This window comes from Uloborus diversus, chromosome 2 (assembly GCF_026930045.1).
Source record: "Uloborus diversus isolate 005 chromosome 2, Udiv.v.3.1, whole genome shotgun sequence".
Taxonomy (NCBI): Eukaryota; Metazoa; Arthropoda; class Arachnida; order Araneae; family Uloboridae; genus Uloborus; species Uloborus diversus.
Genome location: NC_072732.1, coordinates 37250429 through 37271784, shown reverse-complemented (window position 1 = coordinate 37271784; position 21356 = coordinate 37250429). Strand labels below are relative to the sequence as shown.

General features: G+C 34.4%; 1 protein-coding gene across 1 annotated transcript in view; it reads left to right on the top strand.

Annotated features, from left to right (window-relative positions):
• The window catches only part of LOC129235223 (uncharacterized short-chain type dehydrogenase/reductase y4vI-like), a 43608-nt gene that overhangs the window by 1248 nt on the left and 21004 nt on the right, over positions 1–21356 (top strand). The window contains exons 2-7 of the mRNA XM_054868928.1: positions 2055–2208; positions 6753–6847; positions 8016–8142; positions 9030–9217; positions 17172–17351; positions 20161–20314. Of these exons, the coding sequence (XP_054724903.1) occupies positions 2055–2208; positions 6753–6847; positions 8016–8142; positions 9030–9217; positions 17172–17351; positions 20161–20314 (898 nt within the window). The remainder of the gene's footprint in view (positions 1–2054; positions 2209–6752; positions 6848–8015; positions 8143–9029; positions 9218–17171; positions 17352–20160; positions 20315–21356) is intronic.

The window sequence follows — 21356 nt, the reverse complement described above, 5'->3', positions numbered from 1 at the left end:
GTTACTAATAATAAAGCTGAAAGTCTCTCTGTCCGGAGGATGTCTGGATGTCTGTGACGCGCATAGCGCCTAGACAGTTCGGCCGATTTTCATGAAATTTGGCACGAAGTTACTTTGTAGCATGAAGGTGTGCACCTCGAAGCGATTTTTCGAAAATTCGATTTTGTTCTTTTTCTATTCCAATTTTAAGCCCATTTTTCACAGAAATTTAATAAAATGGGAAAGAATCTTTATCTTTATCTTCTTTACTGATAATAAAGCTGTAAGTCTCTCTGTCCGGAGGATGTCTGTAGGATGTCTGTGACGCGCATAGCGCCTAGACCGTTCGGCCGTTTTTCATGAAATTTGGCATAAAGTTAGTTTGTATCATGGGGGTGTGCACCTCGAAGCGATTTTTCGAAAATTCGATGTGGTTCTTTTTCTATTCAAATTTAAGAACAAAAATATTATAAAATGGACGAGTAATTTACGAAATTATCATAACGTGGAACCGTAACATGGGTACAAGCCAATTGGCGAGAAAATTCACCATAAATTTTTAAATATACAGGCGAACCAAAAGACCTTTTAATTTTTCTATTACGGGCGAAGCCGTGCGGGTACCACTAGTTAAAAATAAAAACAGCGAAGCAAAATCATCATTATAGAACAATTAAGTTCATATATAGTTCAATTTTGTAGGGAAAGAAAGAGCGAAAATATTTTTTTTTTTTTTTTTTCATTTTTATAATTTGAAACTATTGTTACCTTTGCTTGGAATTATGTTACGTACTGCAGGCATATGATTATAGTCAATAAAAAAAACTCAAGAGCGATGGGAGGGGTCTGAACCCTTTGGATCCTCCCCTTGTGTTCCTGGCGACTGGTAATATTTTAACTTTGTAGTAATGCATGTAGTTGATTCCAGCCAGGAAAAGTTCTTTCTGAAGATCAAAACATATCATAATACAAGCAATTTTCACAAACGGATACTCATATTGTAATTTATACTTAATTGTACGTAAAAACTTATTTTTGTTACTATAAAATGATAAACTTCTTGTTATTAACACTTGGAAAATTAATTGAAACCTACTAATGTTCAGTGCAGTATTTATTTATTTCATATTACACTGTTAAAAATTCAGGAAACTTTTATGGTAAATATTACTGTAAAATGTAGTGTTCACAGTACAGAAAAAAAATACTGTAGATTGTACAGAGGAAAATAAACGATTGCAGCGCCAATTTTGATACACCACGTAACTTACAGTGTGGAGCAAATAACACAGTATAACCCCTCACTCGACATGTCCCAACTCGTATGGTGGGCAGCAAAGCCGCCTGACAGTCCGAAGGTCCCACGATAGAACCTGCAGCTTGCATTTTGCGTTTTTTATCTCTAGTTTATTCTACCGTAAAATTTTACAGTAAAATAGGATTTTACGGTAAAAGTTACTCGCAACATGGATGCCAGTAACTTTAACTGTAAAATTTCAAGATTTTTTTTTTTACAGTGTAGGCTTATTTTTATTTTGAAGTTTTTATACAATTAGTCAAGTGCATGCGGGAAAAGTGGATGAAGCGTAGTGAAATAGTTCATTTTGCTTACTTATTCAATCATTTATTAAACCACTTACGTATTCATTAATTCATTCATTTACATTCCTTCATTTAATAACTCATTTACTTATTCATTTACTTGTTTATTGCTTCATTATCTAATGCTATTTATTTAATTAGTCATTCTTTTATTTACTCTTTCATTTGTTCAAAAATATTTTCAACAATCAAATAAAAAATATTTCATTAGATAAATATTTTTTTTTTCACTTTTCCCCATGAAAAAAAAAAGTGAAAACTTTCCATTTTTTTTTTAAGGTACATATTTACAACCAAAATTGAAAAATAATGCTTCAAAACAAGTTTTAATATAAAATACACTACTTTATGTACTGTAATTTTCGAAACAAATTTTCAATTTGTTCATTTTGAAAAAGCTCAGTTATCTTAGCAATTCCACTTTGCCCCACATTCCTCTACACATATTACAAAGGCGCATCTATTTTATTTAGATGTGATATATCAAAAGAATCAGAGATTCTGGAAGTATTCCGTGGAATCCGACAAAAGTACGGACGCCTGGACATCTGCATAAATAATGCTGGATTTACTTCTGAATGTCCACTGATATCAGGAAAAACAAGTGAATGGAAAGATATGCTCGATGTAAGTATGAAACTTTTAACTAAGTATGACGCCCCTTTAATTTTTTTATAGTAAAAACCTTAGAGCAGGAATTAAAGTGAAGGGAGCATCAATCATTGGCTATAGTGCCTAGAAGCTTTCTAGGCACTATACATTGGCTTAGGAAAAGCTGATCCATAGACCCCAAGTCACGCGAATCAACAACGACGAATGGTTGGCGTGTTGTTGCGGGTTTTGCGTGAAACAACCGAAAGAAACCTGATTTCTTCCAATGCTTTGCTTTAAAATCTATCACGTGACGTGGAGTCTTGGTTTCATGAATGAAAGTCTTCACTCCCTCCACTTTATCTCTTCTCAATGGCTCAAACTTTGATGGTTCGCAAAATGCACTTAAAACAGCAGTAAATTTAATATTATGGTTCTACACTTCATAAAACGTTCATCAAACCATTTTTTGCAGGACTGTGTATATAGAGTGTTTCTGAAATCCTGGGCAAAACTTTAGCTGGTGATAGTAAACATTATTACAAATAGTGATGTGCCCCGGATCGTCAAAAAAGTAGATCCGCGGATACGAATCCGGATCATTAGTGTCAAGATCCGCGGATACGGATACGGATCTCATTTTTTTAAACCCAATTCAACTATCCAAGCGTTTAATTTGTTACGGAATGTATTTCCGTCAGAATAATAACACTCCTTCTTCAAAAAATGTCATCTGCGGCGAAAATATAATCAAGACTATGATTTACTCTTTAAAGAAATCTCCGTTAAAATTGAGGGAGAGTTGGAAGGAAAGGGTCAACGTTGCATTAATGCTTAAATAGAATGTGATAAATTATTTCTAGCTAGCTCGGTAGATGTGGGATACAGGAGCAAGAGTGCAAAGCTGCTACTGGACAGGCTAGAAAATTTTTTCGCATTTTATTTCAGCATAAATGCAGCGCTGACCCATTCCACCCAACTTACGCCGACCGATAGAATAACAGAGCCGTGAACACCTTTACAACCTGGAAATAGAAAATTTAGTCTCACTTTTTTTGAAGAATGCCGATAAAAACCAAAATGAAGAATAACAGAAACCCCAAATCAATAACAGAAACTAATATTAAACTAGAAAATAAAAAAAAAAAACATTCCGACCTGATATTGAGATGGATTTCGCGGGTCAGAACACGTATTGTTAACAAATATGAACTGACAGCGGAGAAATTTTAAATCATTGAGCTTTTCTCCTTATCCGACTATGAAATAGCTACCGATCACGAGTATAAAGGTTTTGAATTGCATTTAAAATTTCCTTAATACGATACAACTTTTACTGTACATAACTTGGAAGTTCCAAACAAATATCAAACGCAGAAAACTTAGTTCTTTGAATTCGGGGTCAATATTTTTAACGTACGGGTAAGTTTTTACTACCATAATTCTGAAATACTTTAAGTCGGTTTTTATTAATATTTCCGGTAATTCAAGTTCTGCAAAAACGAGACCAAGATAAGAACACTTTCGATCAACAAGTCACCTTTTGAACGAAAAAAAAAAAAAAAAAAAAAAAAAAACTATCAAAATCGGTTTATCTGTTTAGGAGCTACGATGCCACAAATAGACACAGATACACTTTAAAAACTTATTACCCGTTTCTTTTTGGAATGGGGGGTACAAATTGGCTTCTGAAATGATACCTTATAATTTAAATGTGGAATAAAACCTAATTTAAACGGAATTTAAGAGTCTTTTATTCAAATATTTAAGAATTTTTAGAATAGAAAAGATCCATTTAAGATCCGTCAAAAAGGTAGCGGATACGGATACGGATCTTTATTTTCCCTCGGATATCCGTGGATACGGATACGGATACGGATATCAGGAACATCACTAATTACAAACAATTTAATTAAAGAAAAAAAAAATCAAAGACGCAATGTCATAGGCAAAAGACCATATATTTCCGGTGAATCACAGGCGAATATTAACGTTCTCCTAGTTCGAGCTATCACAGTAACACACACAGACAAATATGTAAAGCACCGTCTATACGTTTTTCAAGGGACTGTATGAAAAAAGCGTATACAAAAAAAAAATTGTATAATACAGTGGTGGACAAAATTATAGACTCAATTTTTTTTTTATTTTGTTTCAATTACAACATGACTCAGTTTAAATTATTTTCATTGAAGTAAAGATGAATAGTTGAAGAAATAGTTCTAAAATTAGTACATCTTATCAATTAAATTAAAAAATTCATAAAATTAGAAAATTTGCAAATTTAATATTTTATTATTACGTGAAACCTAGACAAAAGTATAAACTCAAAGGTAAAAAATCCAGGATTACGAGAAAGCTTCGTTGGAAAATGTTAATTTAACGCCATAGAATGAATAAATGTTGCCATCAGTGATTGCAAAAAGTTTTGTTTTTGGAAATTTATGAGAAACATATAAATGCATCGCTGGACAAAATTATAAACTCATTTATTTTTTCATTTTTTCAATCATAATTTAATTCAGTTAAAAAATTTTTTGCTCCAGTAAAGATAAATAACTCTCTCAGCATGGTAAAGCAGGATTGGCATTTCTTAATGGAAGATAGAACGCTGAAGATTACCAATTAATACTGAAAGATCATCTCTTACCTTTTGCTCATCTGATTCCTGGAGGTAACTGGTTATTTTAGCAAGATAACGCGAGTGTACACACAGCGAAAAGTAGAAAAGAATGGTTCAAGCGCTGGGGTATCAAAGTTACCAAATGGCCAGCTCGTAGTCCGGATCTTAATCCGATTGAAAATCTTTGGGGGACCACGGTTCGCAAAGGTTATCATGATCTCGGCACCAGTACCAAACCATAGAGGAATTAAAAAGAGCAATATTTTCAGCATGGAACCATATGCCACTGCAGCTGTTGGAAACGCTTTGTGAAATCTACATGCCCATTAGCATATTCGAGGTAATTCAGAAAACTGGGAGCCCAACTCGTTTTTAAAAGTTTGTAGTTTACACTAATAAGACTAGACACACTGGCTAGATTTAATGCAATGTTAATTTTTAAAACATTTCAAATATTGTTTTTTTTTTTCAATTTATTCATGTTAATAGCAAAATTACATTTTCCTAAATTTATGCTTCTGTTTTACTGAAGTAATTGCAAATGTAACTTAATTAAACTCAAAAATATTAAAATTTTGTTAGCTTATAATTGTGTTTATGCAGTATTGTAAGTTTGCAATTTTGTAATTCAGCATCGGTTCATTTTTGGGCATTAAATGATTAAGTATTTGAATACAATTCTACCAAACTTCTGAGTTTCTTACTTTTGTGAGTTGATACTTTTGTCCAGGTTTCATGTATTATAAAGATATTAAAGCTGAGATTTTTTTAATTAAATTATTTATTTCATAAAGTTTATGAGTTATACTGAATTTAGGACTATTTAGTCAGTTATTTATCTTTACTGGAACAAAAAGTTTTTTAACTGAGTTAAATTATGATTGAAAAAATGAAAAAAAAGTGAGTTTATAATTTTGTCCGGTGGTGCATTTATATGTTTCTCATTAATTTCCAAAAACAAAACTTTTAGCAATCACTGATGGCAACATTTATTCATTCTATGGCGTTAAATTAACATTTTGGAACGAAACTTTCTCGTAATGCTGGATTTTTTACCTCTGAGTTTATACTTTTGTCCAGGTTTCACATAATGATAAAATATTAAATTTGCAAATTTTCTAATTTTATGAAATTTTTAATTTAATTGATAAGATGTACTAATTTTAGAACTATTTCTTCAACTATTCATCTTTACTTCAATGAAAGTAATTTAAATTGAGTCATTCCTGTAATTGAAACAAAAGAAAAAATAATTGAGTCTATAATTTTGTCCACCACTGTAATATTACGTTAATATGTATTCGACTCTGCAAGGACCAATTAAAAAAAAAAAATATATATATATATATATATATATAAACGTATAATTGATATAAAAGTATAAAATAGAAACGTATAAACGGTGCTTCACGGTATATATATTCCTTTGAATGCTACAGAAGCTTATTTTTGTTGAGCAATCACGATTGCTTATTGTTCTCATTTGACTGTTTTTGGCGTTACGCTGATTTTTCCAACCGCCACCCTCCGCACCATCACCGTGGACCGGCTGGCTCCTCACGATGCTGCTCCTATAGCGAAAGCCGTCTCCAGGTTGCATCCATGTCCTACACACACGCGCATACATACACAACTACACACACACGCGCGCACATACATACACACACAAACGCATACACACACATACACACATACAAACACTTACACGCATACATGCAGACACCCACACACACACACATACACAACTACCCACACATTCATGCATGCACACAGACACAAACACATATGCCTACACACACATACACATACCCCCCCACACATATTCATACACACACACATAACCCGTACACACAAACACACACGCCTACATACACACACTCGTGATTGCGAAAAACATAATTTGAATTCAAGATGTCAAAATTCAAATTAATTTTTTTTTTATTTTTTTATTTCTTAGGTCAATGTGCTGGGTCTTTGCATATGCACCCGAGAAGCCATCAGTTTAATGAGAGAAAAAAGCATTGATAATGGACAAATAATTCAAATCAGCAGGCATGTATTGTTTACCTATGTTCTATACATTGCGTTTCATTCTTGGTGAATTTTAACGACAAATTCGGGAAAAATATACGATTCTGTTGAAAACAAAATATTTGTAAATCTAGAGTATGCATCTGGTATCTTAATACTAATGCAAGTTAAATTTCATCATTTTATAAGGTCCCGAAGAAATTTGCGTGGCATTTGCAATAGTTCTTCCATGCTAATGTAATTAAATTTCATTAAATGAAAAAATTTTTTTTTTTAAATCTAAGTCATGCATGACTTGGATTTTAAAAAAAACCATGACATTAAATAATTTTATTATTGTATGAATATTTCTTCAATCATTTCTAAGATGAATAATCTACGTTTAAACTAATATTTTCCTTTCCTTCAAAAAGGACTACTTTCGTTTTTTTTTTTTAAATAGGTATTTTTAAACATTAACATTTCGAGGAAGGTGCACACCCAAAACAAATTTTGTAATACATTTGTGTCGTTTTAATTAACAAGTCCCGGATTTGAAGTATTTTTTACTAGTTAAGAATTTGAACCGGATATACTGTTAGTTTTTTAAAGGGATGAAAATAATCGTCGACCTTTTTAGACGAGTGAAATATACTTTAAAGGAATGAAATATATGAAAGCAGTTAAAACCATCTTCGATCAATCCGTCAAAAGTATAACTTCCTAGGGATGAATATATGTTCTTGGAAAATGTATGTATTTTGGAATTTAATTTCGAAAATTTTTCTGCGGAGAGTCACCGAACCCCATCTCTTCCTCTAACATTATCAATGACTTCAATTGCGAAAAATTTTCGCGCTTACTTTTGTAAGAATAATAGCATCATAGATATGGTGTAATTTACTTATAAGTTTCTAAAATAGTTAACTTTTCAAGATCCTTGAAGTTCCAAATTTTATGTCCAAAAAAGGGCTAAATTTCTTACAATTTTCAACATTTAAATCGAACTTGTGTGATTATTTTTGTGGACGTTATTCAATGAAATTGAAGAAGGAAATGTATTTCCAAATCGATAGACACATCGCTCGCGCCATTAACTCTTTTAGTGGTATAGATTTTCCGTTTTGTGTATGATTCTAAAATGACGCGAATTTCATGAAAAAGTAAGATACGTATTTAATTTTTAAAAAATCTATTCTTTTTTACATAGCATGGCAGCTCATAGGGTACCTGCTCATGGAGTTAGCTTTTATGCTGGAACTAAATTTATGGTGAGAGCTCTTGCAGAAGGTTTGAGACGCGAGCTTAAGGCCATCAACTCCCACATACGAGTTGCGGTAAGTTTTTATTTGCATAGATGAAATTCTTCAACCCTCTGTCAAAGTTCATATACCAATCCTAATATTCTAAAGCAGGGGTTTCCAGTTTCTAAGTGTTCGAGAATTGCAGCTGCAAACAAGGTTCGGTGGTGGGGTCGCAACATAACTATAGCAGTGACGAAAATACTTTTTTGAGGGGGGGGGGGAGCATTCAGAATTTTAATGCATATTGAAAACTAAAATTATTTTTTTTTGCCACGAGTCTGTTTCATGTTTAACGGGAAAACTGAGGTTGTCAGCTTGCAACCACCAAAAACGATTCCCACTTTAAGCTCTGTCATGGAAGTCTCTACTATACTTCGTGTATGGAACACATCTGCTTTTGGAAGTGCGTTTTATAAGCCGTAAAATAAGATTTTCATTAATGAACAGCATTTGGAACAAATTTGGACTTTCTCAAAAACAATTTTTCTTGCATACGAACATGAAATCAATGTAAAGTAAGAAAAACAACGTTAAAAAAGCACAAATTTGCCAATAACAGCAGACACGTGTTTCGGCATTCCCTGTAACGCCGAAACACGTGTCTGCTGTTATTGGCAAATTTGTGCTTTTTTTAATGTTGTTTTTCCTACTTTACTGTTCAGCACAAAGGTATTTATTTATCTTATGAAATTAATGCTTCAAATAATTTTTCCAAAAGGCTTCACGGGCCGCCAGTTGGAAGCCTCTGTTCTAAAACTTGTGTAATTTGAAGATCCCTCTTGAACATTTTTTTTTTGACGGACAACTTACTGTTATTAATGCAATATAATGATTCAAAACTTATTTCAAACTGAAGCAGTTTTGACACTGTACGTTATTTTTATGACAGTGTATTAATTTCTTTATTTTCGTTTCCACAGTGTATAAGTCCAGGTGTGGTTGAAACTGAGTTTTTTGAGCGGTTTCGTGGTAAGGAAACAGCACAAACACTGTACAACAGTCTGACCTGCTTACAAGCCAAAGATATAGCTGAAGGAGTTTTATACATAATACAGATGCCTCAGCATGTGGACATTAATGATATTCTCATTAGGCCAGTGGAACAAAAAGATTGATCACTACCCTCGCAAGAATATATTTCTAAAGTTTATTGATTAAATTTGAATGCACATCATCAATAAAATGTATAAATAAATGAAAATGTGGTGTTCAGTCAAACTTTTTGGAGTTTAATTTTTTGTCCTCAAAGTAGAGTTAAATGAGGTTCCTACATACAGGCATTAACAAGAAATAGTCACTGGCCAATGAATTAGAAACCTTTGAGATTTGTATTTGAATGCGTGCACTGTGCAAGGGTCTGGAGGGAGTATTGTGATATGGAGCATGTTCTGCTGATATGGAAGTGTTGCCCTAGTGTTTACCGAGGGTAAACAAACAGCCACGCGATACCTAGATATACGGGTAGATCAAGTGCACCCTGCAATGTTGCATTTTTAGTTTAATGGTGACAGATAATTCATGGGCGATAATGCAACTAAACATCGTGCCAGAAGTGTTGAAAATTGGTTCGTTAGGCATCAGTCTGACTTCCAACACCTTCTCTGGCTATCCCGCATAGCCCGGATCTCATATAGAAAATGCATGGCCCCCATAGAAAATGTATGGGATATGGTGGAAAGACGCATCTGGACAGAACTCTCCTCTTCCATCTAATTTAAGAGATCTAAAAAGCTGCATAGCCAATGCATGGTATTCTCTGGATATAAATGCAATCCAGAAGCATGTAGACTCGATGCCCTAACGCAGCGTTCTTAATTTCTTTGATCAGTGGAACCCTTTTAAATGCTCACTTTTTCCGTAGAACCCTTAGTTTTTTGTCAATAGTTTGCAATGGCGAAGCCAAGGTTCTGTTTGAGAGGAAGTCCAGGCTCTTATCTTGAATAGACTATCACATTAACTATTTGTCCGTAATTTGATAATTAAATGGACTTCATTTTTGCTGACTGCTAATCATTATTTGTTATATGATAAATACCAAAACACTCCTATTTGCATAGGCGGCTGGTGCCCCCAAAAGTGGGGGTAAAGGAGGTGAGAGGGGGGAGGGGGGCAGGTTTGGTAAGCGACATACCCTTAAAACTAAATTTTTTCTTCAAAAATTGGGCAATTTAATTTTTACGTCATTATTAATGAATTGACCTTCTTCCAAAAATTCGAGAAACAGATTCAAAAAGCGGACTTGATGGCCAGAGAAGATTCCCTCCGACAAAATCAAAGTTCCATTTTAATTTTTTCGAAATAATAACATGAAAAAAACATAAAACAAGCACTTATTAAGTCAGTTTTTTCTTTAAATACGTGAACAGATCATCACTATAATTTTTCATTCAACCCTTAGTTTTGAACTTAGAAAAGTGGAGGCTCCCTTTACTGTAGAAAGAGAGAGGGAAATTGCCTTCCCTGCCCCCTCGTACGAGTCGCCTATGTCTATTTGTGAATCTGAGTATTATTAAAAGGGATAAATAACTTTAGAATTTATGCATGAGTTATATGATTAAAATATTTTCTTAGTTAGGAAAAGAAATACTAATGTGTTTTACCTACAATAGTGTTAATAATTCACTAAAATTTACAAAGAAAAAGTTTTTTAAACTTAAAACCTAAAATGTCTCTTATTTTACAACAATTTTTGAAGTTATTTATAAATCAGAGACTTTGATGTCGCTGTACGTTATGTTGACTTAAATTGGTCCTCACTCGTTAAATTGTGCTTTCAACTGCTGCCATAGATACTGGAAGAGTGACTAGTGTTAATAGTAGGATATTTGAATTTTACATCAAAAATCGTAATTTCAGCCAATACAGTCAATTTGCGATAGCTCGAAGTCCGATGACTCAAACATCACTATAACTCAAAGTTTTTATGAAGTCCCGACACCTTTGTCTTTAATTCTATGCTAATTATTCTCAATATTTCAAAGTTAACAACTTCCTTTAACTCGAAGTTTTTTCCAAAGATGACTCGAAATTTATTTCGGAAGAACGAAAAAAAAAAGAAACTAACAACTATAAGAGAGGAAAATTAATTCACCTTCACTTGCAATTTATGCACCCCTTCTAAAGCAAGAAGATCACCTGTTGAGCCAATGTGCGATAAAGGAGTTACACGTGCGGAAATGAGTTAGCTTGTTTTCTTTTGTTGTACTGTACTGTTTACACCAGGGCCTTAACATGTTGCTGGACTAGGAATTAGCTTTTAAGCTGTCAAGTCAACGGATTGCACCTTTATTCAAAGGTTGACCGAAGTTAAGATGCATTCCGCTTCATTCTTTAGTTCGATCATTTGCTAAATTCCTGAGAGACAGGGTGAGTTTTCTTTACTATTAAAGATGTGTCTAAGCAAGTACTCTATCAATGATATTAAAAGAAAAAGAGAAATTTCTAAAGCGGTGGAATCAATGAATCCAAATTTGAAACGAATGATGATGTGCACCTTTCCTGAAGTAAAATCAGTATTCAAGTGGTTCTAGCAATATCGAAAGAGAATCCATGATTTTGATTTTTTTCTCTCAATATTTTTGATTAAACTGCGTACATTGTGCTTAAAAACTTTTCAAATCTAATTTTGTCTGTTATATGTATATATTTAAAATATTCGATTGTTTTTAATATTAAAATGTCGAAAACAAAACTAGCGGTAAGTCGAACTTCCGATAAGTCGAAGTTTTTCGTTGATCCCTTTCAATTTGAGTTTTCGCGAATTGACTGTATTTGGTAATGATGCAGGAAAGGGAATTTGCGGTGTCCTTCCATAAGTTTTTCAACATTGCAGTCACTTTTAAACTATCTTTGGTGATATTAGGGGTCAGTAGTTTCCTCCGGATTTTTTTCGAAATTGAAGTGTTAAAAAGTCAGAAAGAGGTGCTTTATAACTGATCTTGGAAAAATTTCGAAGTTGGATCTTAAGGGCACAATTTCAGACGACAAATAAAATTATTCCTATTGTGGCTGACCCTGGTGGGTAATAAAGCTCAGATTAGTGTACGAAAGTAAAAGTAAATTTATTTTTAATTTTGGAAAAGCATTTTTATCGATTTTTTAAGTGACAAACTTGAGAGATGTAGAATGAAAACATGCAAATCTCATGGAACCCCTGATAGAGCTTCGTGAAACCCTGGGGTTCCGCGGAACACAATTTAAGAAACGCTGCCCTAGCGAATCAAAGCAGTTATCCGTGCAAAAGATGGTTCAATAAAATATTGATCTTGGATTTCAAATTCATTGGCGAATGAGTGTAAATTTAAGAAAACTTTAGCCTTACGCATGAAGCAATAATTTCCGTACATTTAGATAGTTGACAGATTTATTCAATATTCTATGGTAACACATTAAACATTTTAGTTCCCACAAGAGAAAAATTCATTTATATATTTTGAAATGGCAGCTTTAATGCACAGACACTCCATTTTCGTTCTTTCCTTCGAGTATAGAAATAAATAAATCAGATTTCAGCATTTTAACATTACATAAGACTACTAGTAAATGCTCTACATTTGGGGGAAAAAATAATAAGATTCAAGGAGAGCAGTGGCGGCACGGGCCTTGAAAAAGTGAGGGGTCCAGACCATGGGTGCACTCCCCCCCCCCTCCTAGTTTTTCAAAAATAAAAAGAATTAAAAAAAAAATAATTTGAATTTTGTCATCTTGAATTCAAATTATGTTTTTCGCAATCACGAGTGTGTGAGTATATGTAAGCGTGTGTGTTTGTGTGTGGAGGGTATGTGTGTGTGTAGGCATGTGGGTTTGTGTCTGTGTGCAGGCATGAGTGTGTGGGTAGTTGTGTGTATGTGTGTGTAGGCATATGTGTTTGTGTCTGTGTGCAGGCATGAGTGTGTGGGTAGTTGTGTGTATGTGAGTGTGTGTGTGTTTCTGTGTGTATGTGAGTGTGTATGTATGTGTTTGTGTATGTGTGTAGGTGTATATATGTATATGTGTGTAGGTGCGTGTATGTATGCGTGTAAGTGTAGGATATTGACGAAACCTGGAGACGGTTTTCGCTAGAGGTGCAGGCAGCATCGTGAGGACCCGGTCGACGGTGATGCTGTGGAGGGTGGCGGTGGGAAAAATGATAGGACATCAAAAACAGTCAAATGAAAGCAATAAGCAATCGTGATTGCTCAAAAAAAAATTAATATTTAAACTTTCTTATTTTTTTTGTTAAATTAATAAAATTAAATCCATTTTAGCAACTAAATTTAAAACGTGAAGAAATTATAACTTTCAAGGAAAATACAAAATTAATATAAAAATAATCTAAAAACTAATGATTGCTTCTCTAAATTGTCGTTATAGTACGTTAATTACTTGAAGACAGAGTCAAGAAAGGAGCAAACGGTCTAATCTTGTGCAAATGAAGCCCTCTTCCTTTACTGCATGTTGTTTATTTTATGATAACCTGAATCTCGTAAGAACATTCAAGCTATGTAAAATAAACAGCATACAAGCAGGGTAATGGTCTTTGCGAATACTGCTGTAAATATTGAGGTTCAAAGCGTTGGTGTTGAGGGAGGGGGGGGGGGACACATACGCACAGATACTCCGTGACAACGTATAATCCGCAACTGCACCTTATTAATTTTACTTTTTAACAGATAATCTGCGGATTATATGCAGGATAATACGGTACAATCTATTTTTTTTTTAAATTTCAAGCACGTACGCACAAAAAAAGAAAAATTAATAAAAAGTTTAAAATTATTGTCTGTTGAAGAAAGTGAGGGGGCCCGGGCCCCCTCTGGCACCTCCCACGAGTCGCCACTGAAGGAGAGAAATGTAGTTTATATATACGAATATCCAGAAAACAACAATCGTTAAATCCTTCAACCGTCTAAACTAATCCCGTTTTGAGGTCTTTCGCTTCTTCTGATAATTACCGGAATTCGCTGGTTAGTCCTTGCTAGTTGCGGCTGTACTGCCGTGGGCAGGTAAATGGCAGTATCTGCGGAAATAAGTTTTCGAGATATTTGAAGAAATGTGTGTTGGATTCAATACTAACAGTAGGGAATTTTGGAATTAGACTTTTTTTCGCGCTTTTTTTCAGCGGGAACCAAATAAGCAAGCTTGTATACTAAAGATAAAGTACAATAGATGCAAAAAAAAAAAAAAAAAAAAAAAATAATTTGAATTCTGAAATTTTGAATTCAAATTATGTTTTTCGCAATCACGAACTGAGACAGGACCCTACTCATTGGAGTTATTGTTTCTAGAAACGGCTCCTGTCCCCCCCCCCCCCAAGTCTGCCTCTCCTCCTGGGCAGTTACTTGTGCATAGTTGTGTGTGTGCGTAGACCTGTGTGTATGCACGTAGGCGTGTGTGTGTGTATGTGTGTGAACGTGCGTGTGTGTAGGACATGGACGCCTCCGACCAGGAGTAGATGATAGCTCAAAACCGGAGCAGCCGCGCCGCGCCGCCAGCAGAGGATGGTGGGCGGTGGTGCTGCAAAGGCTTCTGGTCCAAGTTGAAAAAGGCACGGACACCAAAAACGGTCAAATGAGAACAATAAGCAATCGTGATTGCTCAAAAAAAAAAAAAAAAAAAAAAAAAAAATGAAAAATTTGCTCAACGGCGTTTAAAGTGGAGATTTTTCTAATGCGACACAAATTTATTGGGGGGTTAAATTATGCTATGCAACATCAAAGTTCTCATTTATTAAACTTACACTAACGAATTTTCTGGTTATGTCCATCGTATTTTTTTTTTTTTTTTTTTTTGAGCAATCACAACTGCTTATGGTTTCCACTTGACCATTGAATGGTGTTCTAAACTACTTAAGATCCACCGGACTTCGCGCGCGGCCGATTCTCCTGGACGGCGGAGGAGGAGGCGACTTCTCGGTTTCCTCGTCCTCGACCATGTCCCCGGAATCGACTTTATTTATTCCCGACCCTCCAGACTTTACATAATCATCTTTAAACAAAAACAGAATCCAGTACACAAGATCCAGTATTCAGCACACAAATTTCAGCATCCAGTATACAGGATCCAGCATTAAGAGCACAGGATCCAGCCCACAGCATCTAGCACCCAGCCCTAACGATCCAGCCCAGGGCATTAATTTGAACTTTGACATCTTAAATTCAAACTATTTTTTTCTCAATTTTGATTGCGATAGGAGCCATTTGCAGAAACAAGATATCCAACGAATAGCGTCTTATCGCAGTTCGTGATTGCGAAAAATAAAATCTGAATTCAAGATGTCAAAAAATTCAAATTAATGCCAGGGGCTAGATGTTAAATGTTGTGTACTGGATTTTTTTTTTCTTTTCTGAATTTTTATGCAAGAACGGTTTTGAAAAGTGTTCATCAAACATGGTAAATAACTGAACGTGCTTATGTATACGTCAAATACTTAATGTATGCATCGTAACGGGTACATCCGATGCCGTCGCAACGGTAACGGTACATTAACTTTTGCGACGGTAACGGTATATCGCGTACATTGTACTGATACAATAAAGTGCTGTTTTTTAAGAAAAATAAAACTTTTCTACACTTTAAATATAAATACAATATTAAAGAAATGAATCATTGTGCTTAGTTGCACATTAAAGGCAATGAAAAATTTCCAAACCAAATCATTATGATACGTCTCCTCCACAGAAGTTAAGAATTACTATTCGATTACCAAGAAATACTTCATTAGGTCAAAACTTAATGTACAAGAGAAATCTTTGAAAACCAGCTTTTAGTTTGTTCAAGAAAAAAGATAGCATGAGAACAGTCACAGAATAAGATAAGTATTTATCAAATTCCTGAGTAACGATAACGTGGAGAAGTTCAGTATCTGACAAAAGTTTTAAATTGCAGCTAAAGGTTTTTGGAAGTCCTGTATTCAATTAAAAGGTAATATTGTTTTAGTCTATGAGAATAAGTTATTATGTGAAAAGTAAAACGCTTACTCTTTGGTTAAAATATAAATTTAAAAAAATTATCAATATTGATTTTACAAAAAAAAAAAAAAAAAAAAGGAAGAAGAAGAAATGTCATTGCAAAACCTGAAACTTATATATATAGTTAAAAAAGTGCTTAGTCTGAATTTAACTATTTGTTAATTTTGTATTTCAGTTGGAATTATTGCAATCAAACGCAAAAAGCTTTTAAGCTGCCCCTCCATGTGTCCTTAAAGGGGACCAACGGCCCAAGAAATTGAAAAAAAAAAAAAAAAAAAAAGCACTAAGCTATCACTAAGACGTTAAAAATATACAATGCTGGCCTCTGGAGAGGTGCCGTATAGATTTTGCTGCAGGGGGGGGGGGGGGGGGGGGCAAAATTTATAGATCAGGGCCTGATTTTGATGAGTAGAAAAACAAATCCTGGTAGTGGTTTGGGAAGGGGGAAGGGGAGTGTCGATATTTTTAAAGCCACGTGTATTCTTCAAAGACCATCACAAAAGAAAGTGAAAACAAGATAGTTCAAAGCAAATTAACCGACTTCTTTGGTACTGTACAGAAATTTAAAAAACAAAACAAAGCAAATGTATGAGTTTTATATGATTTTTTTCACGAACTCATTTTTTACGAGAACTCGGTTGTAGCGATTAAATCTGTCAATTCCTCAGCTCTTGATTTCAGTAAGTTCGAATCTACTAAAATCCTTATTCACATGAGTAATTTTAGATTTATTTTGGGAGGGGCTTGGGAAATTTCAGCTCGCTCCTCCCTCAACTATTGCTAATATGTGCTGCGATCTGCAGCACATTTTGGTGTGCACGTAGCACTGTAGCACATGAAATAATTAAACTTTTTTGAAAGTTTCGATATTGCAGACAATTTTTCAACACTATTAAACTAAAAGTCACGTCTCACGCGGCAACAAGTATGATTCCGTTGAGTCACAAGATGCTCGCGAGACGTCGGAGTTGGCGAAGAAGAAAATTGAAAAAGAAAAACAATGTAGCTGAAGTTCAAAAACTCGATGATTCTCCCCGGAAAAGTAAGTTCTGGAAAAACTTCTTGTTTTCTAAAAACTTTTACTCATTTATTGATTAAATTTTCATTTCAAAGAATGGAGAAATGGAATAATCGGGTAGCTTTGGTCACGGGAGCGTCAACTGGAATTGGTGCTGCCATCTGTCGAGAATTAGTCAAGTATGGAACTAGGGTCGTCGGTTGCGCCAGAAACGTTCAGCAAATTAGGGATTTGAGCCAAGAAATAGATACACCTGGAAGTATCCACGCCATTAAGTAAGTTATTTCTTAGATTTTTTTAAAGTCAAGATGCATACAATGTTTGTTGTTTTGTTTTTTACAGCAGCAGTAACCTTTCCTGAACGATATTCTTGAATCTTTTTCTCTCAACATCGTAATGCAATGAAGCAAAAAAGTATTTTTGGTTTTCAATAAATCAAACTTTTGCTACTGTTTATTGAAAAAAGATGACAATAGAGCCAAAGGATTACTCGTAATATTTATTTTCAAGAACAAAGTCAAGAAATATTGCATCCACGAATATTGCATCACGATACCATTTTAATCATTCCTGAATTAATTTGAACAGATTCTTTGAGATAAGTGTAGTAACACACTTATGTAAATGTGTACACATGGGCAACTGAAGATTCCATTTTAATCAGTCCTGTCATTTTGACAAGTTTTATCGCTTGTCTCAACAGATGTATACACGTATTGTATCATAGTTAACACTATTATATAGTAATTTTGCTGTCAGGATCAGTACAATGTCAATTTATAAAGGCAGTTGAGGAAATTAGCAACAACATTTTAGAGTTTCATCGTAAATCCATTGCTGCTTCCTGCATTAATTGAGAAATACTATCCAACCACAGATTGCATGGAATTTTCAAACGTTCAGATAAGACGAATCTATCTGAATAAGGGGGAAAAGTAAAAATTTGATGCGCGTATTCCGCTTATTTGAATGAGACTCTGCTTCTGCAAAAGCTGACATCGGTAAAAAATAATAGATTCGTCCATTTCCGGTTTCCATACAATCCGTGGTCAGACAGTAAATGTTTGCATTGCATACAAAACTGATCCCCTGGAGCAACAGTGTGAGAAAAATTTGATGCTATGGCTAGTTTTTAGCGAATGAAATCCTGTTTCCATTTACCGCAGCGTCTCTTAATTTACCTCAGAGACTGTTCAGTAAATGAACACTGATTTTTGTCTCCATGAGTTTGATGCAGGTAGAAAACCTTAACAAGCGCACTAACAGCACATTCAACTGAAAGGCTGAAAGGCATGGGCTTTATAAGACTTCTAGGTGAAACCTAAACTCATTTAATAGAAAAATTTTAGTTATTCGTTAAATTTATGAAAAATACACACAAAAGTTTAATTTACATCAAAATCTTATTTCAAAGACATAGGAAGCATCCCCCCCCCCCAAGCTGATTTTTTTTTCCAATTACCCAGAGTGTATGTCTGGCGTACCTGGAGTTGCAAACACCTAGTTTGAGCAGCGAGAGCAGAGGAGCAGGTAAAATTCATAATCGATTGAGGCAGTGAGAAGCAAAGGGATGTAAGTGGACATTTTCAAGTTTTTAGTAAAACGCGTTTTAAAGTTGTTAGGAAGGTAACTCTTAGTAAGCGTAGCATTTGCTTTTTATTTTGATTAAATTTGCAGCTAGTGCATATATTGTACAATAAATTATGTTAGTCTAATAAACATCACTCACTACAGCTGAACCATAATGATGCATTGTTAGATTTACAGTGCTTTATTCACACAACACGTGTTTGAACCAGAAGACAGGGAACTTATTCTTTTTAAAGAAAAGATGAGAAAAAAATGTTTTGATATACATGGTATCGGAAAAGTATTTGACACTTTAAAGCAACCAAGAGTCGTATGAATTTGTGGTTTTCACAAAAATAATTCGCAGGTTCACGAATATTTTTGCGGTCATTTGTGTCAAATGTGGTAGCGCTGTTAGCACTGAAGATTTGAAAATACCAATTACTCAAGTATTGTCCGTTTTCCACGAGAAGGCACTTCTCCCCCTCTCAAACACAAAGTTCAATTTTACGCGGGGGTGATCTGTAAACATATCCCCACGTTGTAAATGAGACAACCTTAACTTTGGTGTGCATTTTAATGTTCAAAAAAAAAAAAAGTCAGTGTCTTTAACATCACTTGCTTCACTTATCTGTTGATACTTTTATTATTCTTACATTTTAGAAACTGCTGCTTTTACGACAAAATGCTATGATTCGAATACGCCTTCTGCCGAAAGCAACGAAATAGAATCATCGGATACCACGTGATGAAGGCGGAGTCAAGTGCCTTCTCGTGGAAAACGGACAATAGGCTTAACTGTATCTTCAACCCATGCTCGCTACAGAACATGAGATGAACTTCAGTACCATTTAGATGTGGTTTGAGCAACATACGGTGTACACATTGAACTCTAGTAATGAAAGGAATTGCTTTTTTTTTAAATAAAATGATGAAACACCTCACATTACGTTTGTTTTCCTTACTGTGACGATACAGTGCCGCCGTAAAACACAATTTTGGAAGTTTTTTCTTTTTCTTTTTACGATGTCATAAAAAATTTGTGAATCTATGAAGTATTATTGTGCAAACCGCTATTCATAAGTAATTTATTGCCTTTCGATTTTTACCTGCCTTTTGATTTTTTAAAAATGTGACAATGACTTTATTTTTATGACTGTTAAACAATTTTCCGTAGTTTTGCTATAAGTATTTTTTTTTCAAGTAATGAACGGGAAGTCATCAAAGTAATTTAATTTTTTACTTTGCTTATTACTCACACTACCCGGATTTTCCGGACTTCCTATCATCCGGATTGCCTCTGGTTCTAGTTAATTCACAAATTACAGATTACTGCCATTTGACGTTATTTCTTATTTTACTTTTCATCCACAAAGGTATTTATTTCACTTGCAAAACCTTTATTCTACAAGATAGAAGTGTTTTTTACGGTTTTTTGCTTAAGGTTTACAAATAGCCCAAATCCATGCAATTATGAATAAAAATCTAAGTATTTCGCTTTTTTTAATTCAACAGATGTGATTTGACAAAAGAAGATGAGATTCTCTCTATGTTTGAAGAAATTCGAGAAAAATTTGGCCGATTGGATATTTGCATCAACAACGCTGGACTATCTTTTGATTGCCCTTTGTTAACTGGAAAAACAAGTGAATGGAGGACAATGATTGATGTAAATAATTTTTCCGAAATATCACATTAGTTTTTTTTTGCAATTTAGATATTACATATTTTGGTGGCTTTCTTAGATAGTGAGTACTCTCACTGCTACTATTTTAAGTCTCTGTGTTAGTTATGTTACTGTTTTAGTTATGCTGAAAAATTCTCATTAGTAGTTACATTAATTTTTGAATTTTTCATGCATGTCTCGGATGTTTTGCTTACAACTGCCTCATTATCTTTACAATCTTTCAAAAATAATAATTGTAAAAATTTTAACAGAGAAAATTTTCAACTCTAAAATAAAGAAATAAAAAAAAAAAATAATTTTTTTTTTTTTTTTAAATATACACGCAACGTACCAACAGTCCGATCGTGACATCTAGCGATTGCAGTTCCGTTTTTATTAGGGATTAGTGGTACCTGCACGGCTTTGCCCGTAATAGAAAAATTAAAAGGTCTTTTGGTTCGTCTGTATATTTACAAATAATGTATGGTGAATTTTCTCGCCAATTGGCTTGTACCCATGTTACGGTTCCACGTTATGATACTTTCGTATCTCGCCAATTGGCTTGTGCCCATGTTACGGTTCCACGTTATGATAATTTCGTAATTTCCTCGTCCATCTTATGATAGTTTTGTTCTTAAAATTGGAATAGAAAAAGAACCACATAGAATTTTCGAAAAATCACTTCGAGGTGCACACCCCCATGCTACAAACTAACTTTGTGCCAAATTTCATGAAAATCGGCCGAACGGTCTAGGTGCTATGCCCGTCACAGAGATCCAGACATCCTCCGAACATCCAGACAGAGAGTCTTTCAGCTTTATTATTAGTAAAGATTAAACAGTGTTGAACAGTCAATAAGCGAGATAGAGGCAGATGTAATAGCATTGAAGCTGAGTAAAAACTGGTATCTAAGGTAAATTTGGCTCATCTGCTAGAATCCGCAGTAATAGTGCGGTTCAACTTGTTAATTGAAAGCGAAGTTTGTGTAACAAGCAGTAAGTTACCGCTCTTCAGCCAGAGCTAAATGCTAATATACTGAACTATA